This window comes from Anomaloglossus baeobatrachus, chromosome 1 (genome assembly GCF_048569485.1).
Source record: "Anomaloglossus baeobatrachus isolate aAnoBae1 chromosome 1, aAnoBae1.hap1, whole genome shotgun sequence".
Taxonomy (NCBI): domain Eukaryota; kingdom Metazoa; phylum Chordata; class Amphibia; order Anura; family Aromobatidae; genus Anomaloglossus; species Anomaloglossus baeobatrachus.
In genome coordinates, this window is record NC_134353.1 from 922,263,956 (window position 1) to 922,284,825 (window position 20,870).

A 20,870-nucleotide genomic window follows, 5' to 3' on the forward strand; every position below is an offset into this window, starting at 1 on the left:
TAATACCTCTTATTTGTGGGGTAACACATTCCCCGAGCTCAGGGTCGTTTTGACAGCAGCTACTTTAGGGAATTCTTGTGCTTGTTAACGTTATACACAGTAATTACATTGTCTGTATGTTCGCCCTACATCAAAGAGTTAATTAAGTCAAAATAAAAATACCAAATTCTGAGAAACCCCGGTGGCCTTTCTTCTTTAACATATCACATATGGCATAGGTAATATAAAAGGGACTGGAATGTGAACCTTAATAAGAACCGAGCACACTATAAGAACATGAAAACTCTTAGGCGCTACATATTTGTATTCATTCATATGGCCGGAGCTGCGCTCCCGTGCTCGCTGGCTTACACTCAGTGTCAATCTGTGGCATTTTACAGTACAGTACATTTGGAAAAAGGAATCCACAGGGAAATTAGGGCACGCTGGGGATTTTAAGATCCAAAGGAAGCCCAACCTGTGACAGAAAAGCTCTGTCCATGTGGAAATTTAAAGGGTATCTGTCAGCAGTTTTTCTACCTCATCTGAGAGCAGTATGATGTAGGCAAAGAGATCCTGAATCCAACGATGTATTACTTAATATACTGGGTGCAGCAGTTCTGGCACAATCAGAGTTTTTAGATTTAGCAATGCAGCAGAGCTGAGAAAGCTGCCCCCGCCCACATCAGGCTCTCTGTATACAAAGTCTATTTACAGTCAACTGCTACTTACAGGAGGTGCTGGTGTAGGTGACCTCTAAATGACCTACTCTGGCAATGATAGTCTTATGAAGCTAAAACAAACATTGCAGGTAAAGACTCATCTCTGAAATCTGTGTGTTAACACTTACCGTATTCAGTCTTCAGATTACATAGCAAAAACCTTCTGACCGATTCCCTCTAAAGCAGATCTGTCAAAAAGATTTCACAATGCAAACAGCATACATTTACAAAGTAGATCTCTTAAAGGGAATCTGTCAGCAGGTTTTTGCTATGTATTCTGAGAAGAGTGTGATGTAGGAGCTGAGACACCGATTTCAATGAGGTGTCCCTTATTAGGCTGTGTGCTGTTGCTTGAATACAATGAGTGTTTTATCAGCAAGGGATTATCACTGACCAGACTAGATGCCGACGTGAGACCCAGTCTGATCCCGCACCCAGCACTGAAGCAGCTCACTGTCAATATACAAAAAACACAGAGAGCTGTGATGTGGGTTAGGTTAGCTTTCTGAGCTGTGCTACATGTTATTTCTAAAAACTCTGATTGTGTCACAACTGCTGCATTTAGTAAGTAAGTGATACATTGTTGAAATCAGGGTCTCTTTTCCTACTGTCGCGGGCGGAGGAGGGGACGCTGCGCTCTCCCTCTGCTCGGGTCCGGCTGCTGCTGCGGCCTCTGCTGCTCGGTGGCTCGAGCGATGTGCCGGATCCCGGGGACTCGAGCGGCGCTCCTCGCCCGTGAGTGAAAAGGGATTTGGTTTTGGGGATTTATTGTCCGTGACGCCACCCACGGTTGTGGTGATTTTGGTGACACCACCGCTGCTCTGGACGGGGATCCCGGGAGCGGTGACAGGGAGCAGCTTTGTTGTTATCTCTCCCCTCCGTGGGTAGGGGGTTGGTTGTCCCGGGGCCCGGTGATGGGGTAGGGGTGGATGGCAGGCCCGGTGCGGGGCCTGGTGAGGTGCAGGGTCGCGGGGGCAGCGCTGTGCCTCACGGCACGGTGGTACTCACTCAGCCTGAGACGGTGACACAGTTCTCGGTAAAACACACGGCTGGAAGGACGGTTCCCACGGACGGCTGCTGTTGCTTTTCCCCGGTAGTTAACGGTGACTGTCTCTTTTCCCTGCACCTATGTTCAATGTTGGTAGCGATGGGTTCCCACCGGTTACCCGCTCCCCGACTTGGATATGGGCCGGAGGAACCCCTCTTTGCCCGCAGGCGCTGGCCCTGAGAAACTGGTGCCTTGGCGGTGGCGGTGTCTCTCTCATATGGTTGGACTGTTGCCTTCAATCGGGACTTAGTTGTTTGTAGACCCGGAGGTCCCCTTCACTGACAGATTTGGCAAATTCACGGCGACTCCTAGCCTTGCCGGGATCCGAAAGGCGCCTGCCAATGGTGCTGGCTTCTTCTTGTGTACCGGTCCGGTACCGCTGGGCCACCACCCGTCCACGGTCCTCACGGCAACTCCGATCAGCCTCCACTGCAGACGGTCACCGCCGCCTGCTAACCTTGCTGTCTCAGTCCGGGGCACACACCCGGACCAACTTCAGGCTTTCAAACTGTCACTTTTCTCTTCTCTACTTTCCCTCCTTCTTCTTCAAACTCCAAACCTAATCTCCTCTCACTTCCTCCTCCAAACTCTAACTGCCTGTGTTTTCCCTCCTCCAGGACTGTGAACTCCTTGGTGGGTGGAGACCAACCGCCTGGCTCCACCCCCTGGTGTGGACATCAGCCCCTGGAGGAAGGCAACAAGGATTTCAGGTCTAGCTTAGGTGTACCTAACCAGGGTGTAGGGTGTGGTGATGTCATTACCTGTGACCCCTGGCTTGCCCAGGGCGTCACATTCCCCCTTAGCAAAATGCAGACTGTCCGCGGGCTGCCCGTCCAACACCGGTTTTATTTTTCTGAAAAAGATAAGAAAACACAATACAAGTTAAATAACATCATCCCACAACGGGAGGCACTTTTCTTAAATGTTGCAAACGGTTTTAAACGGTTACGGCTTCCGCTCTCACCCACCCAAGTAACCTGGCCCTGATGCTGCCCCTAAGAAAACAGGCAGCACCCCTTGACCCCAGTCCTGCACCAAGTTACCCGAGCGGGATCTGTTCCTTTCCAGGGGACCCACGTCCATAGGGAGCGCCTGGAACCCCCAGAGGGTAGCCACCGGTTCCGGTGGTGGCTGGGCCCCAGCCTGCTCCACTGCGGGCCCTCCCTCCAATCTGCCTCTCCGGAGGCGGTAACGGTAAGCTGCAACAAAACATTTTTATTTACATTCCACAAGTTTGTGGTTGCCCTGCAAGTTCACGGGCTTGTCCGTAAGGAGTCCCTTACGCAACTTTAAACGGTCCCCACGGGGACAACGGTGCCGGCAACAACCAGTTCAATCAGCAGGTTAATTTAGATGACTTTTCACGGTTTCATTTCTCTTATCATTTTCAAAAACTTTCAACACTTTTAACACACATGTTCACCCCCCCTCTAAATAGTAGTTTCCCTATACCTAAGTGGGGGTCTACCTAGGTTGGGGCGAGTGGACCTCCGGGGTCCAGTGTCAGTGGTGACAGGCAGCGGGGGAGAGGGAACAATCAGTCTCTCTTCCCTGTTATCGTGTGGGGCAGGCGGAGGCATAGGGCAGCTGGGCACAGGTTCATCCCTGGGCACTGGCACTGGCTCTGGCTCACGGTTGACCACCTCCATCATTTCTTCATCCACGGGTTGTGGGAATAGTATCACTGGAAGAATCACCGCGCCGTTCTGTGTAGGCCAGTCCGCTGGGAAGTCACCCATCACGGTGTGGATTACCTCTTTTGCCTTCTCTGCTGGTGGAGGAACCGGTACTTCAGCCGTTGCCCTCAATGCTGGTGGGCACCTTTTCAGATGGTCCCGGGAAACCGTGGCCAAAGTGCCCCCTTGGTCACGACTGATCTGGTAGGCCTTCCCATCTTCCCATCCTGTGGGCTGTATGACGTATGGGGTTTGTTTCCATTGATCATCCAGCTTGTGGGTTCTCCTCTTCCGCTTCAGCACTACATCTCCAGGCTGGAAAGGGCCAGCAGACACCTTCTGGTTGAAGCGCCGCTCCTGTTGTTCCCGACTCCGACTTAAGTTCTTCTCCACATATTCCTGAATCTGTCGGTACTGAACCCTCCGCCGGGTGTCCCATTCAGCCATCGAGGGGAGTGTTTCTGGGGCTTCCAGTCCCATTTCCAGGTCCACCAGCAGTTGGCCGGGGCGAGCCCTCATCAGATATGCTGGGGTGCACTTGGTTGAGCTGGACGGGATATTGTTGTACATATCGACCAAGTCAGGCAGCTTCTCCGGCCACAGGTTCCGCTCTTCTAGCGGCAACGTCTTGAGGAGGCCAAGGACCAAATGGTTCATCTTCTCACACATACCGTTGGTTTGGGCATGGTAAGGCGTGGTCCGGATCTTCTTGCAGCCGTACAGCTGACAGAACTCATGGAACACCTCCGCTTCAAAGGCTGGGCCTTGGTCAGTGAGCACCTTCTCAGGGTATCCATGTGGTCGACAGAAGTAAGCTTGGAACGCTCTAGCGGCGGTATGGCCGGTTAGGTCTTTGACCGGGACAACCACCATGAACCTTGAATAATGATCCACTATGGTGAGAGCGTAAGTGTACCCACTTCGGCTGGGGGTGAGCTTCACATGGTCCAGGGCGACCAGCTCCAGCGGTTGATGTATAATGATCGAGTGCAGGGGTGCCTTCTGGCTGGCCTCGTCCTTCCTTCTCAGCGTACACGGGCCACACTCTCGGCACCAGGCCTCCACAGACTCCCGCATCCCACTCCAATAGAACCGCTCCCTCAACAGCATTTCCAATTTCTTCCATCCAAAGTGTCCGGCACCATCATGGTACGCTTGTAGAATGGTGGACACATTAGCTTGGGGAATCACCAACTGGCGGGTTTTCTCATGAGTCTTTGGGTTAATCAGCTCACGATACAACTTCCCTTGGTGTAGATACAGCCGGATCCGTTCTTTCCACAGGCGTTGGGCTTCAGCTGGGGCGGCAGGGTCTATTCCAGCAGCGCCTTGCTCCACCAGAGTCTTGACTAGGCGGACAGCGGGCGCCTGGTTTTGAGCTTCCTGCCACTCCTGGCTGGGCAGTGGATCCAGGTTCACCCGTTGTTGGTGGACGTGTACCTTCTCAGTTGGTGGCTGGTGAAATGCAGGCAACTCGATCTCTTCGAGGTCGTCATCCTCGCACCCTTCTCCTGACAAGTGGGGCATCCGAGAGAGTGCATCAGCATTAACGTTGGCACGACCGGCCCTGTATTTAATTGTGAAGTCGTAGTTGGCTAGCCTGGCCACCCACCGCTGTTCCAACGCACCCAACTTGGCCGTGTCCAGATGGCTCAGCGGATTGTTATCCGTGAAAGCGGTGAATTTTGCTGCGGCCAAGTAATGGCGGAACCACTCGGTGATAGCCCACACCAGCGCCAGGAGCTCCAGTTTGAAAGAGCTGTAATTTTCAGGGTTCCTTTCAGTCGGTCGGAGCTTTCGGCTAGCATAGGCAATCACTTTTTCCTTCCCATCCTGGACCTGGGACAAGACTGCCCCCAAGCCCACATTGCTGGCATCGGTGTAGAGGATGAACGGGTGGCTGTAATCAGGATACGCTAGGATCTCCCCCCCGGTCAAGGCCGCTTTCAGCTGATGGAAGGATTCCTCATGCCTCTCTTCCCACACCAGTGGGGCTCCGAGGGGTCTACCACCTTTGGTCTGTCCCATGAGGAGGTCTTGCATGGGGGCAGCCATCTTCGTGTATCCCTTGATGAAGCGACGGTAGTACCCTACCAGACCCAGAAACTGCCTTACTTCCCTCACTGTGGTTGGCCTCGGCCAGTGTTGGATGGCAGTGACCTTCTCGGGGTCGGGGGCGACACCTTCTGCTCCCACCACATGCCCCAGATACTGCACTCTGGGTTTCAGCAGCTGACACTTGGAGGGCTTCAACTTCATCCCGTACTTGGCAAGGGACGCGAACACCTCGGCTAGGTGTTCCAGATGGGCTTCATATGTCTGTGAATACACAATTACATCATCCAGAGACAACAGGACGGTCTCAAAATTCAGGTGCCCCAAACAGCACTCCATCAGCCGTTGGAAGGTACCCGGGGCATTGCACAGCCCGAACGGCATACTGTTGAATTCACAGAGTCCCATAGGGGTGGTAAAGGCAGTTTTCTCTCGGTCTTCGGGTGCCACGGCCACCTGCCAGTACCCACTGGTGAGGTCAAGGGTGGAGAAGTAGTTGGCGGTTCTCAGCGCGGACAAGGACTCCTCGATACGGGGCAGAGGGTAGGCATCCTTATGTGTTATCTGGTTAATCTTCCGGTAATCCACGCACATCCACATGGTGCCGTCTTTCTTCTTAACCAGCACCAACGGGGCGTCCCAGGGACTACAGCTGTCCCTGATAACCCCTGCCTCCCTCATATTCCTCAACATGTCCTTGGCGCACTGGTAGTGTGCAGGGGGAATGGGCCTGTACCTCTCTTTGATAGGGGGATGTTCACCGGTAGGGATATGGTGTTGGACCCCTTTAATCTGCCCAAAGTCTAGGGGATGTTTGCTAAAAACTTGCTCGTGCTCCCGTACCACCCTGTATACCCCTTCTTTGTGATGTGTAGGGGTATCGTCAGTGCCCACGTGTAGCTGTTGGTGCCACTCCTCCGACTCCCCTTGGGGCGGGTGAGTGCTGGCAGTAGGTAGTGAAACTGGAGGAGCTGCTTCATGGATGGTGTGGGGATCTAGGGTGAGCAACTTGGCAAGTGTAGCATACCGGGGAAGCCTGACTTCTTCATCCCCACAGTTCAGCACCCTCACGGGCACTCTCCCCTTCTTTACATCTACCACCCCTCGGGCGGCCATTACCGTGGGCCAGTGTTTGGAGGGCATGGGCTCTATCATGGCAGGGTAGTCACGCCCCTGAGGCCCTACTGCTGCCCTACACCAAATCATCATCTCACTCCTAGGGGGCACAGTCAACGGGGTAACATCCATCACTCTCACTCCACCAATCTCCCCTCCCGTCGAGTTTACATGCTGGCGGTACATCAAGGCTCGGATCTCACGCTGCACAGCTCTTTGTTGGCTCCCCGCCGCCGTGGCGGCCAGCTGCTGCAGTAGGGCCAACACATCACTCATACAGTGCTCCATCACATTGGTTACCAGCACTATCTTCGGGTTATGATCACTGGGTTCATTCATGATCACAATCATACCCTGGTGTTGCAGTTCAGCTCGCCCCACTGTCATGGCCACTTGTTTATACCCCACTTGGGTCAGTGGAAGTCCATCAGCAGCAATCATTGTTATACTAGTATCTGGGGGAGCCAGCTCGTCTGTTCCCCAATACCGTTGGTACAATGTGTATGGTATGGTGGTTACCTGTGATCCAGTGTCCAAGAGAGCCATCACCGGTATGCCGTCCACAGCCACGGGGATGATGGGCCGGGCCCCGATATACCGATCCCGCCAGTCTGGGGGGCCACGGGGTTCTACTCCTGAGGATTGGCCCGTGGCCCCAGGGGTTGCTCGTTTAACGGGCACTGTCGGAAGTAATGGCCAGGCTTGCTGCACCTGTAGCAGGTTGGAGGTCTGTTCCACGAGTTGTTAGCACTTCTCCGCTTCATCCAGGGAACATCCTCAGGGCTGTCGGCGAGCTGTATCTTGGTTGGAGGCTGGGATCTGGTCAGAGGTTGGAGTGCGGCGAGAATCTTGGCGAGGTCTCCATCCATGCGGCGGACCTGGGCAGCCAGTTCTTCGATCGTGCTGCTTAGAGCTGTAGGTACTGGAGAGGCTGGTATGGCAGGGGCCACCACGACGGGGGCCGTCTCAACTGGCCACGGGGCTGGTTCCAAGACTTCCGAAGCTGGGGGTTGCAGAGCTTTAATGGCCCGTTCCTTTAACACAGCAAAGTCCACATCAGGGTGTTCTAGGGCCCACAGCAGGAGTTGTTTGCGATCCTCAGAGGACCTCATCCCCTGCACAAATTGCTCTACTAACATTTTGTTGCTGTCTGCCTCATTGATGGTGTCCACCCGCTTCAGTGTGCGGAGGGCGGTTTGCAGACGTAAAGCATAGTCCTGAATGCTGTCCACAGACCGTTGCCGACATTGGTAAAACTGCATCCTCAGCTCAGCTTCGGTACGGGTCTCAAAGGCAGTCTGTAGTTTCTCAAAGATGGTGGCTACAGAGAACCGGTCCCCCTCGGCCCAGGTCTCCGCCTCCTGCTCCGCCGCGCCGGTTAGCTGGCCCAGCACTACCGCTGCACGTTGCTTATCAGTCAGGGGGTACAATTCCAGGAGCGGGTTAAGCTTTTTCCGGAAGACCTTTAACGCATCAGGTTTCCCGTCGTACTGCGGTAGCCAGGTAGCTCCGGGCACATAGGGCAAGGAGAACAGCATCACCTGAGCGAGAGCTGGGACCGCGGCACACCCCGCCACCGCGGACCTGGGCAGGCCCATTCCCATTCACGGGTGCCGCTGCGGCTGCGACCGCCGCTCCTCCAGCAGCTCCGTCGGGCGCAGACATCTTGCTTCCGTCCCCCTTAGCCTCTTTCCGGCTCCTCCTCTATCGGGGCGGGGTTTTGGCCTTCGCGCCTCCACTACTCGAGAAGATGCTCGAACAGGAACTTTTCGCGCCAAAGATGGCGGCTTCTGAAATGTTTCGGCTGGACACCTCCGGCGGTAACAAGGCGCACCTCTACCAGACGGCAGAGCGGTAAGATCCTGTTCGTGACGCCAAGTTGTCGCGGGCGGAGGAGGGGATGCTGTGCTCTCCCTCTGCTCGGGTCCGGCTGCCGCTGCTGCTGCGGTTTCTGCTGCTCGGTGGCTCGAGCGATGGGCCAGATCCCGGGGACTCGAGCGGCGCTCCTCGCCCGTGAGTGAAAAGGGGTTTGGTTTTGGGGATTTATTGTCCGTGACGCCACCCACGGTTGTGGTGATTGTGTGGACACCACCGCTGCTTTGTATGGGGATCCCGGGAGCGGTGACAGGGAGCAGCTATGTTGTTAGCTCCGTGGGTAGGGGGTTGGTTGTCCCGGGGCCCGGTGATGGGGTAGGGGTGGATGGCAGGCCGGGTGCGGGGCCTGGTGAGGTGCAGGGTCGCGGGGGCAGCGCTGTGCCTCACGGCACGGTGGTACTCACTCAGCCTGAGACGGTGACACAGTTCTCGGTAAAACACACGGCTGGAAGGACGGTTCCCACGGACGGCTGCTGTTGCTTTTCCCCGGTAGTTAACGGTGACTGTCTCTTTTCCCTGCACCTATATTCAATGTTGGTAGCGATGGGTTCCCACCGGTTACCCGCTCCCCGACTTGGATATGGGCCGGAGGAGCCCCTCTTTGCCCGCAGGCGCTGGCCCTGAGAAACTGGTGCCTTGGCGGTGGCGGTGTCTCTCTCATACGGTTGGACTGTTGCCTTCAATCGGGACTTAGTTGTTTGTAGACCCGGAGGTCCCCTTCACTGACGGATTTGGCAAATTCACGGCGACTCCTAGCCTTGCCGGGATCCGAAAGGCCCCTGCCAATGGTGCTGGCTTCTTCTTGAGTACCGGTACGGTACCGCCGGGCCACCACCCGTCCACGGTCCTCACGGCAACTCCAATCAGCCTCCACTGCAGACGGTCACCGCCGTCTGCTAACCTTGCTGTCTCAGTCCAGGGCACACACCCGGACCAACTTCAGGCTTTCAAACTGTCACTTTTCTCTTCTCTACTTTCCCTCTTTCTTCTTCAAATTCCAAACCTAATCTCCTCTCACTTCCTCCTCCAAACTCTAACTGCCTGTGTTTTCCCTCCTCCAGGACTGTGAACTCCTTGGTGGGCGGAGACCAACCGCCTGGCTCCACCCCCTGGTGTGGACATCAGCCCCTGGAGGAAGGCAACAAGGATTTCAGGTCTAGCTTAGGTGTACCTAACCAGGGTGTAGGGTGTAGTGATGTCATTACCTGTGACCCCTGGCTTGCCCAGGGCGTCACACTACAATATGCTGCTTTCAGATGAGGTAGAAAAACTTGGTAACACATTCCCTTTAAAGGGGTTGTCCAGGCGTGAAGTAAATGTTTGCCGTCACTCTGACTTCAGACTTTTGAATCATCACAGCGCGCACCGCACACACTGTGAGGATTCTCTGGCACCCAGAGCGGACAGCACGGAACCGCAAGCATGCGACTGGCATACATACAGTCCCATGCTGCATGCTGACTAGACATGTGTGGCGCCCCTGGGGCTCAGTCGTCACAGGGCATCGCATCTGACTTAAGATGCAATGCTCATCCAGGTAAGAGGAGGTTAACCACTGGTGTTTTCTAGCTTACACAACATTCACATAGACACTCAGCCAGCTTATACAACTCAGGAAGCCAGGTTGGGAAATTCCTGGGCAGGATGAGTCTTCAAAAGGTGGGGGCTGCCTGGGAAGTGAGCGAACACACTTAGTTTCACTTTAGAAAGAGTTTACCTGAGAACAGTTTGGACGCAGGAGAAAGAACAGCTTGAGATAGACAACAGCAAGGCCTCTGGGGCGATGCTGACAGGCTCCCCCCAGAGGGGCTGACCGGGTACTGGACAGACCGAGAGAGAAGCAGGAAACAACCAAGTGGAGCTGTGCTACAGAGGAGAACACGGTAGCCGGAGGGTGAGCTCAACAGCACCTTTCGGGTCCGGAGCCAGTCAGGGTGCAGAGCCTTCGGTTAGGGGAACCTTCATGGACTCTAACAAATCTGCAGGGAAAAGGGATTTCACGTCCCATTGCCCACCACCAAATATCCCGGGGCACAGCAGCAGATAGAGACAGGAGCCACGGCCACGGTCGGGTCCATAACGAGTTTCATGCTGCCTGCGTACGGGACAGCAACTAAAGCCAAAGACACTGGGGTCCCAAGTAGCTTCACGCCACGGAGATCCACACTACAGGGCGCTATGGCGGAAGGTCTCACATGCTTCACAACACCAGTGGTGACCTCTGCTTCATCCGGGATTGGCTGGGGCCCATCACGGCAATGACCGGTACTCTATGGGCGCAGCACTGTGAGTAAAACACCTGGAACCGCAGCCCCTGTATGAGACTCTGATTTGCCAGCGGTGCCGCCCCCCGCTCTTTGGCGCCAATAGCCCTTCCCCGTCACCACCGTCCTCCCTGGGACTCGCTCCACCTCTGGGGAGCAGGACTATCTGAGCTGCGGTAACAGCCTCGGAGGAGAGTGACATCTCGCAGCTGTGGCTAATTCCTGGCCGCGCACCACGGGTGGCACTGCAAAGCAAACCCCCATCCCTCCTTGGACTCTCTTTGCATGTAGCCGACAGGGCCACAGAGCCAGGTCAGGCCATTCACAGCAACCCACAAAACCACTGGCCTGGTGATGAGTTATGCCCTGCTGGTCCTGTGGGGTGCTACACATGGATGGCCTAAATCAATACAAGGGACTTGAGTTAGGCCAGCCAGGTCTAGTTGGAATGTGGCCAGCATACTTGCAGTCATGTGACTGCCCACTTCCGGCATCTGAGAATCCCCACAGTGTTCAGTGCATGCACTAAAAGGATTCAGAAATCAGCAGGTACATAGAGTGACTGCAGACTACCCTGAAGCCTGGACAACCCCTTTAAGAATAAGGGTTTTTGCACACCCAGCTTCAATAACAGCTCTTCAAAATCTCTCCTGTGTCCTGTCCGGCTGAACTTCTTTCTACGTAGCCTGATGGACATGTCTTCAATATGCCTTCTCCATAGGGGCTGAATTTCCAACTACCTAGATAGATTGACAGCTCCTCCATGTCCCTCCTCCCTGCTGCTGCTGAGATCTTACACTGCTCAGTACAAGCTGCAGATTTCAATCAGGCTAGGGGTGTAGAGACTGAATACAGCTGAACTCAAATTCTATTTAATTCTATATTTAATTCTATATATATATTTTCTATAGCTTAACATGCTCATCATAATATCTGGATTTTACAGCCATTTTGACAAGGATTTTCAAAGTAAGGACAACAGTCTGATCAGGTCTATAAAATTATTTATTAAAGAATACAATTCAGAAATCTCACAACTTTTTAATTCAGCTTTTAAATTAATTTTTGACACTTTATTGAAATTCATTATTTTTATATTATTTTTGTATTTATGTTTCTGATTTTTGGGTGACATTGAGTGAAAATATTAAAAGGAAATATAACTTTATTTTTCCATATTTTTTTCTTAATTTTGTTTAAATGACAAAGTATTTTAAATTGTGTTTCTTATTCTGTTTCTGATACTTTTATGTATGGGATGAATAATTGTTTAGCTTTTTTTTTTCCTGGGGCATAACTAGAGATTAGTACAGCATGTTTGTAGCTAAATGGTAAAGCTGCAATGATTAGGAGTATGTAGATCTTTTCAGTCTCAAGGGTGTAAAAAAGTATCACATCTTCTCAGAGACCACAGGGGCACAGGGTATCTTCCTTGTATGTAAACTCGACTGTCCTTTAAATGGGTTCTCAAAGAATGAGATACAAATTCATCCCTGATAAAATTCAAACTCCTAGTCATGTGTCGGTACGGGCTGCAGACTGAAGATATACAGCTCCCGAGACCTGTGTTTTAACTGATAAGAGCTGTATCACACATACCTCAGTCATATGCACACATACCCCAGTCATATTCTACCAGTAGGGCTCTCATATGTGAATAAATGTTTTAACTCACGTTGTGCTGGACAAGATCTCAAGCTTCGTCCACCTCTGTCAGTGTGACAGCTATACAGCAGTGAACAGAGACTGACTGTGTCCAACTGTAAAACAAATAGATATTGAAAGGATGAACCTGAAAATAGGCTGAACTTGAAATAAATGTTGTGGATCTCCAGAGATGGTTCTTAAAACTTCTTTTATTTTAGAAAAAAACCACTTAAAAACATAGTGACAGACACCACACCAACAGGCAAAAACACTGGTGATAACCCCATTGTGCTTAACGAGGAAGAGATAAATTTCCTCACACATGACAGCCTATGCTCCTGGCCTCTTACTGAGGTATATGTGATACGTCAGCTCTGGTTAGTTGACACACAGGTCTTGGGAGCTACATAGCATGTAAAACCAGTAAGCTGGACGGAGTACAGAACCTCTTGACAACACCCAGGGTGCACCAATCATCCTAATTAGCATATAGATTAAACTTCAGTTTATGCAGAACCTAGGCAGCAATTAGAACACAGAAGTATAATTTTTTACAAGGGGCTATATCTCCTGCAAATTTTTGTGCTTAGTTTATACTGTCAGATTTGTTTTACAGCTCCACATCTTTACTTGACTGCACTGAATTATATGTTTTTCCTCTATTTTCAGCTGGCGTTATTACCGAATAGTGTTTCCGAATCCAGCAAACATATCACAGCTGATAAAGTGTTGGCCTCCACCATGTATGTTCAGGGACCACCTGGGTTACCAGGAACGCAGGGACCCCCAGGTAGGACCAGGAACAGCTTTGTTTGTATTTATTGGTAAATCGCAACCATGTGTGTATGACTTTGCTAAAGTAAAAAAAATAAGGCAGCAGTTAACCACAATAGTATCTTCAGCCAAGACCCATGTGGAGTATCCCAAAACCATTACTAGGCACTCCTTGCGTTAGCAAAATACACATAAAAAAAGATTAATGACCTTAAATTTTAAATAAATATTGGTTCTCATTTTTGAACAAATACACTATCTTTTTATTTATTTTTTTTTTAAGTAAAGAAGCTGTTATAATTAAAATATAAGCAATCATGGTGCCAGGGTGGATTCCGGCTGTACACGTTATCCCCAATCCAGGATAGAATAGGTAATAAAAGCTAGATTAGAGGGGTCTAAGACCCCCATGATGACAGAACAGGGGATCCCTCTGGGATTCACACACTGAAAGAACGGAGCACTTATCTCCATTAGAATGGATCTGCAGTGACCATGTGTGATAGAAGAGAATGAATGGATGGAGCGCTCCATTCTAATGCTAGGGCTCTATTCTGAAGATCAGGGGGCCCCAACGGTCATACCCCTCTTCCCCATTTCCCGTGGATAGATTATAACTTCTTTTCACCGGAGAACACCTTTAAAGGGGTTGTCTACTTTGACATTGATGGCCTATCTTTAGGATAGGTCATCAATGTCTGATCGGCCGGGATCTGACATGCTGCACGACCGTCAAACAGCTCTTCTCGGCGAAAGCACTAAATGCTCCGTTGCAGCGCTGCTCCATCTTCTGAAAGCGGCCATGGCTTAGTACTGCACATCTGCCTCCTATTTATTAGAATGCGATGTGCTGTACCCGGCCACTGCCACTATCAAAAGATGGAACAGCTCCGGAAGTGAGCATTTCCTGTTGCCGCCACCGGGACCGAAATCAACTGATCGGCGGGGGTGCGATGTGTGCCTGGCCTAACCGACATTGATGACCTAACCTATGGATAGCTGTAGAAACTTGGCACTCAAAATAAATGTGAATAGTGGTCTTTTATCGAGAAGAACTTGTAGAACATTAGCATTGCCACATGGACACCGCGTCATTCCTGACTACGCCAGTTGCAAAGTTGCTATACCTTCTGAGGACCCCCTGCACGCACACTGATGAAGGTCTCTGATCGAAACATCTGTGCTTGTGCTGGTCCTACAAGTTATTCTCAATAAAAGACCACTATTCACATTTATCCTGAGTGCCAAGTTTCTACATCTACTTCAGACGGTTTTGGACCCTACTTAAGCACCACCCCAGAAGTGCCATGTGTATCAACTCACTAACCTATGGATAGGTCATCAATGTCAAAGTAGTGGGTAGCCCCTTTAAATAGTAAATTCTACATCTTGCCAACATCCTTTTATTGGAATCCTCGCATTGTCACTCCGGTCGCGTGTCCCTGGTAATGGACTTCGGCTCAGAAGCTCAACGCAGGACGTCATTTCCATATTGACACGCGACTGGAGCTTTGTATAAAAGAGGGTTTGCCAACTGAGAAGGGGGCTGACGTAGCTACTGAAATGAGCAGTCCAATGTTCCAATTTTATTAAGTGGTGTGCTCCTCCCTGCCACATTATAGTTGGCTTACTGTACCTGCAATATTGTTATTAAAAATAATTACTATCTTTATTATTAAAGGATTACCTGGCTCAAAAGGAAGTTCTGGTCAACCTGGTCTACCTGGACCACCAGGTCCTCCCGGCCCACGAGGATTCATGGGACCAATGGGGCCTTCTCCAGAGATATTGCCTGTAAAACAAGGGAGGAGAGGAGCTGTGGTTAGTGCTGTGCATGGTGTAACTCTTTATCTATCTATCCATCTATCCCTCTCTGTATCTAGTATCTTGTATCTATCTGTATAATGTTTTCTGATTCTAAAGTAATCCGGTTATTTGTAGGGTCCTCCAGGAGCACCAGGAAAGGACGGACTGAAGGTCAGTAGAAGACAATTATTTTATTGTGGTCTTTCACCTTTGCGCTCCACAAACAATAGCACTAAAGTTTTCTTCAGCCCTTCTTATAATTTAAAACCTAGATGACAACCATTCTTATGTTATCGTATCTCTTATAGTGGTTGTCACCAACTTTATCTCCAGAATCCTGAAAGGCAAATCTCAGCCAGTTGTCACCCACAAACTTGCATAACTAAAAGCTGCCCATAGGGGCCGACACTGGGAACTATATCTATAGTTATTTCTCCTTGGGTCCTTACCACACCTTCCTTTCCTTTTCCAGGGTGACCGAGGAGCTCCAGGACCGAGAGGACTTCCGGTAAGTGGAACGTGGTGGTCATTTGTTGTCTAAATCCAAATAATAAGTTACATTAGTAAACACGAACAAATTTAGGTTTGGTAGAAGGTTTTGAATGCTGCTACCAAATTTAACTATTAATACTAATTTATTTTTTGTATTTTTACCACATTAGTCCTCTAGGGCTGTTAGAGGCAGAGGATGGCTGATTATCACAATCATCATCTGCCAGGAAAGATGCGGGCTCAGCTTGCGAGCCTGCATCAAAGTCAGGGAGCCGGCATATGACGTACCAGTCGTACTATGTCGGTAAGGGGTTTAAAAAAAACCCCAAAAACTGCCATTTTTATATGTAGAATGAATAAATTAATATACCTACAGTATAATGTTTTGTATAGCAAAAATCTAAGAAAGCAAAAACAATTTTCCTTCCTCCCTACCCCCCAAAAATTGAAAGGGATGGTCCGAAGTCAAACTAAATTTCTATCTAAATCCCTATCTATTTAGTGCTGTAATTTAAGCTATTTCCTAATATATTACTATTAAAGGGAACCTGTCACCACTTTTTCAGCCTATAAGCTGCGGCCACCACCACTGGGCTCTTATACACAGCATTCTAAAGGCTGCTTTACACCAGAAGATCTATTGTGCGATAGATCGTCGGGGTCACGGTTTTTGTGACGCACATCCGGCATCACTGGCGATGCCGGCCTGTGTGACACCTCCTAGCGACGCAGTATCGCTCACAAATTGTGAGTCGTGTACTGCTCGCTAGGTTCCATAATATCATTTAATTCAATTGTTCATTGTTCCCGGGGTGGCACACGCCGCTCCGTGTGACACCCCGGGAATGATGAACATCGATTACCTGCGACCCGCGGCTCTCGCCGGCTATGTGGAAGGAAGGAGGTGGGCGGGATGTTTAACGTCCCGCTCATCTCCGCCCCTCCGCTTCTATTGGCCGGCGGCCGTGTGACGTCGCTGTGACGCCGAACGTCCCTCCCACAACAGGAAGTGGACGTTCGCCGCCCACAGCGAGGTCGGACGGGAGGTAAGTACTTGTGACGGGGGGTTACCGACTTTGTGCGCCACGGGCAGCGATTTGCCCGTGACGCAAAAAGGACGGGGGCGGGTACGATCGATTGTGAAATTGCACAATCAGTCGTACCGTGTAAAGCAGCCTTAACATGCTGTATATAAGAGCCCAGAGGTGGTGGCTGCAGCTTATAGGCTGAAAAAGTGGTGACAGGTTACCTTTAAACATTCCCTAACTACACTATCTATCTGCTTTTCTTTCCTATTTCTTGTCTGATGACGCTTCATTTGAGAATCCCAGTACATCCTGGGATACTCAAACAAAGCGTCATAAGGGGGCAGAGACTATGGTCACTGCCTCTTGCCCCCTCAGTGATGCCCGTTCAGGGGATACTCTGTCCCTGCTGTGTCCCTCCCTGCGCTGTGTAGTGTGCTATGTGCAGAGTGACACCTTCGTTTCTCTTGTCTGCTCAAATCAGTAGTAATCTGCTGGCAACAGTGCATTGTGAATGCCAAGCAGGAGACTAGTGCCACTCTCGCTAGTGACATCACTGGTCTCCTGCATACCGGGCATTGACAACACTCTGGTTGATTATTACTGATCTGAGCCGACAACAGAGTGGACGCTGTCACTGCAGATTGCATAGGGCATATCGCAGGCAGGGACATAGCAGTGAGCAGTGAGACATCAGGATGAGCACAGCCCCTAAAACGAGCATTACTTATGACGCTTCATTTCAGGGAGGAGGCAGAGGCTGTGATAGTGACTAGAGATGAGCGGACCCGTGGAAATTTGGTTTGGTGGAGTCAGCTGAACCTTAAATTAAGATCGGTTTGAGAGCCGGACTTGATCTGAACCCCAATGGAAGTCACTAATTGGGCAGTTTGGGTCAACGCACACATGCAGCCAGCTATAAACAGATCACTTGTGGGGGCGGGTGGATGGAGTTTTTCCACTTTTTTTGGCGGCTCACACTACATCCGACCACGCTGTTGTTATCCCCAGTGCGAGCTGTTCAAACACTGGAAGCGGCTCACACTGGGCTGAGCATTGAGCATACCCGAGCACAGCAATAGTCGCATTAGTGGTTTGCAAACGTAAAGCACCCAAACTCCGAACCCAAACTTTGTTTTTATTAAAAGTCCGAATACCGAACGTTGGGTTTACTCATATCTAATAGTGACTGCAGATTCTGCCCCTGCTCTGATGATGCTTTGTTTGAGTATCCCAGCATGCACTATGATTTTCAAACAAAGCATCATCACACCGGAAATAGGGGAAAAAATAGAATAGCAGTTAGACAGTGTAGTTAGGAAATTTTTACTACAATATACTAGAAAATAGCTTAGATTATAGCACTAAATAAATAGGGATTTAGATGGAAATTTAGTTTGACTACCACTTTAATAAAATTAAATCATTAAAATGGGTTTCCATTTCAAAGATAAATGAACAAAATCTGATGTTTTACTCTTTATATGCAGCGCTGTCATCAATCACTGAACTTGTTTGATATAGATGTCACAAGCCACTGTGCTCAGTGAAAGATTACAGCGCTGCAGACATGCAGTGACCGCTGCAGCCAATCAACAAAGTCCAGATCAGTGCGAAGAGGAACCCAGTAGAGCGCATTAGGTCATGTGCATATAGTCTTTTTTAGGCTTTTGCCTGTAAAATACCTGAAAAAAAAAACCCAAAATGCTTTAAAAAAAAAATAAATCTAACTGCTTTAGGTCTTCAAAGATAAAAAATGGTTGAAAGAAATCAGCAGGCCATGCTTGTAGCATCTTCTGTTTGGAAGAAGCTGACAATTAACAAGCACACTAGTAAAAAAAAAAAGATGCCTGTAAAGATGTTTCACGAAAAACACCTTTGTCGTGTTCCTGAAGACTCAATAGCAAAAAAACCCATACCATAGATGCTCAGTTTTTCTTTTTGTGTCCTTGAGCCGATGGAGCAAAAATCTTTTATACAGGACAATCCCTTTAAATCATAAACAACCTCAGGATCACATTGGCGTTCAAGGTTTGTTTTTTTGTAATTGTTGTACGAACAGAAAAATTGAAACTTACGATTGAACCTCCTAAAAAATACTGCAACACAAGTGTGAACTGCGCCTGAGCATTGAAATTTAGAGTGGGCCTTTAGAGTCAGCTCTTCTCTGTGGGCCCTAGGCACCCCAGTCCAACACTGTCCCCTATACATAGTACAGTATGATAGGTCCGCAGCTCCCTATACACAGTATGATTGGCCCACACCTCCCCTATCCACAGTATGATGGACCCACAGCTCTACTATACACAGTATGATGGCTCTACAGCTCCCCTATACACAGTATGATGTCTTTACTGTTCCCCTATACACAGTATGATGTCGCCACTGCTCCCCTATACACAGTATGATGGACTCACAGCTCTACTATACACAGCATAATGGCTCCACAGGTCCCCTATACACAGTATGATGGATCCACAGCTCCCCTATACACAGAATGATGGACCCACAGCTCCCCTATACATAGTATGATGGACCCACAGCTCCCCTATACATAGTATGATGTCTCCACTGCTCCTCTACACACAGTAAGATGTCTCCACTGCTCCTCTACACACAGTAAGATGTCTCCACAGCTCTACTATACACAGCATGATGGCTCCACAGCTCCCCTATACACAGTAAGATGTCTCCACAGCTCTACTATACACAGCATGATGGCTCCACAGCTCCCCTATACACAGTAAGATGTCTCCACAGCTCTACTATACACAGCATGATGGCTCCACAGCTCCCCTATACACAGTAAGATGTCTCCACAGCTCTACTATACATAGCATGATGACTCCACAGGTCTCCTATACACAGTATGATGGACCCACAACTCCCCTATACACAGTATGATGGCTCCAATTCTCCCCTATACACAGTATGATGTCTCCACAGCTCCCCTATACACAGTATGATGGACTCACAGCTCCCCTATACATAGTATGATGTCTCCACTGCTCCTCTACACACAGTAAGATGTCTCCACTGCTCCTCTACACACAGTAAGATGTCTCCACAGCTCTACTATACACAGCATGATGGCTCCACAGCTCCCCTATACACAGTAAGATGTCTCCACAGCTCTACTATACACAGCATGATGGCTCCACAGCTCCCCTATACACAGTAAGATGTCTCCACAGCTCTACTATACATAGCATGATGACTCCACAGGTCTCCTATACACAGTATGATGGACCCACAACTCCCCTATACACAGTATGATGGCTCCAATTCTCCCCTATACACAGTATGATGTCTCCACAGCTCCCCTATACACAGTATGATGTCTCCACAGCTCCCCTATACACAGTATGATGGACCCACAGCTCCCATATACACAGTATGATGGACCCACAGCTTCCCTATATACAGTATGATGGGCCGATACTTCCCCTATACACAGTATGATGTCTCCACTGCTCCCATATACACAGTATGAATGGCTCACAGCTCACCTATTCACAGTATGAATGGCTCACAGCTCACCTATTCACAGTATGAATGGCTCACAGCTTCCCTATACACAGTATGATGGGCCAACACTTCCCCTATACACAGTATGATGGCTTCACAGCTCCTCTATACACAGTATTTATTATTATTATTTATTATTATAGCGCCATTTATTCCATGGCGCTTTACAAGTGAAAGAGGGTATACGTACAACAATCATTAACAGTACAAAACAGACTGGTATAGGAGGAGAGAGCACCCTGCCCGCGAGGGCTCACAGTCTACAGGGAATGGGTGATGGTACAATAGGTGAGGACAGAGCTGGTTGCGCAGTGGTCTACTGGACTGAGGGCTATTGTAGGTTGTAGGCTTGTTGGAAGAGGTGGGTCTTGAGGTTCCTCTTGAAGCTTTCCACGGTAGGGGAGAGTCTGAAATGCTGAGGTAGAGCGTTCCAGAGTATGGGGGAGGCACGGGAGAAATCTTGTATGTGATTGTGGGAAGAGGATATAAGAGAGGAGTAGAGAAGGAGATCTTGTGAGGATCTGAGGTTGCGTGCAGGTAGGTACCTGGAGACTAGGTCACAAATGTAAGGAGGAGAAGGTTGTGGATGGCTTTGTATGTCATGGTTAATGTTTTGAACTGGAGTCGTTGGGCGATGGGAAGCCAGTGAAGGGATTGGCAGAGTGGCGAGGCTGGGGAATAGCGGGGGGAGAGGTGGATTAAGCGGGCCGCAGAGTTTAGGATAGATTAGAGGGGTGGAAGAGTGTTGGAAGGGAGGCCAAAGAGCAGGAGGTTGCAGTAGTCGAGGCGGGAGATGATGAGGGCATGTACTAATGTTTTTGCTGATTCTTGGTTAAGGAAAGCACGGATCCAGGAGATATTTT

General features: G+C 49.8%; 1 protein-coding gene across 1 annotated transcript in view; it reads left to right on the forward strand.

Annotated features, from left to right (window-relative positions):
• The window catches only part of CCBE1 (collagen and calcium binding EGF domains 1), a 511,157-nt gene that overhangs the window by 485,209 nt on the left and 5,078 nt on the right, over nt 1-20,870 (forward strand). The window contains exons 7-10 of the mRNA XM_075343280.1: nt 13,052-13,172; nt 14,838-14,977; nt 15,098-15,133; nt 15,435-15,470. Coding sequence (XP_075199395.1) covers nt 13,052-13,172; nt 14,838-14,977; nt 15,098-15,133; nt 15,435-15,470 — 333 coding nt within the window. The remainder of the gene's footprint in view (nt 1-13,051; nt 13,173-14,837; nt 14,978-15,097; nt 15,134-15,434; nt 15,471-20,870) is intronic.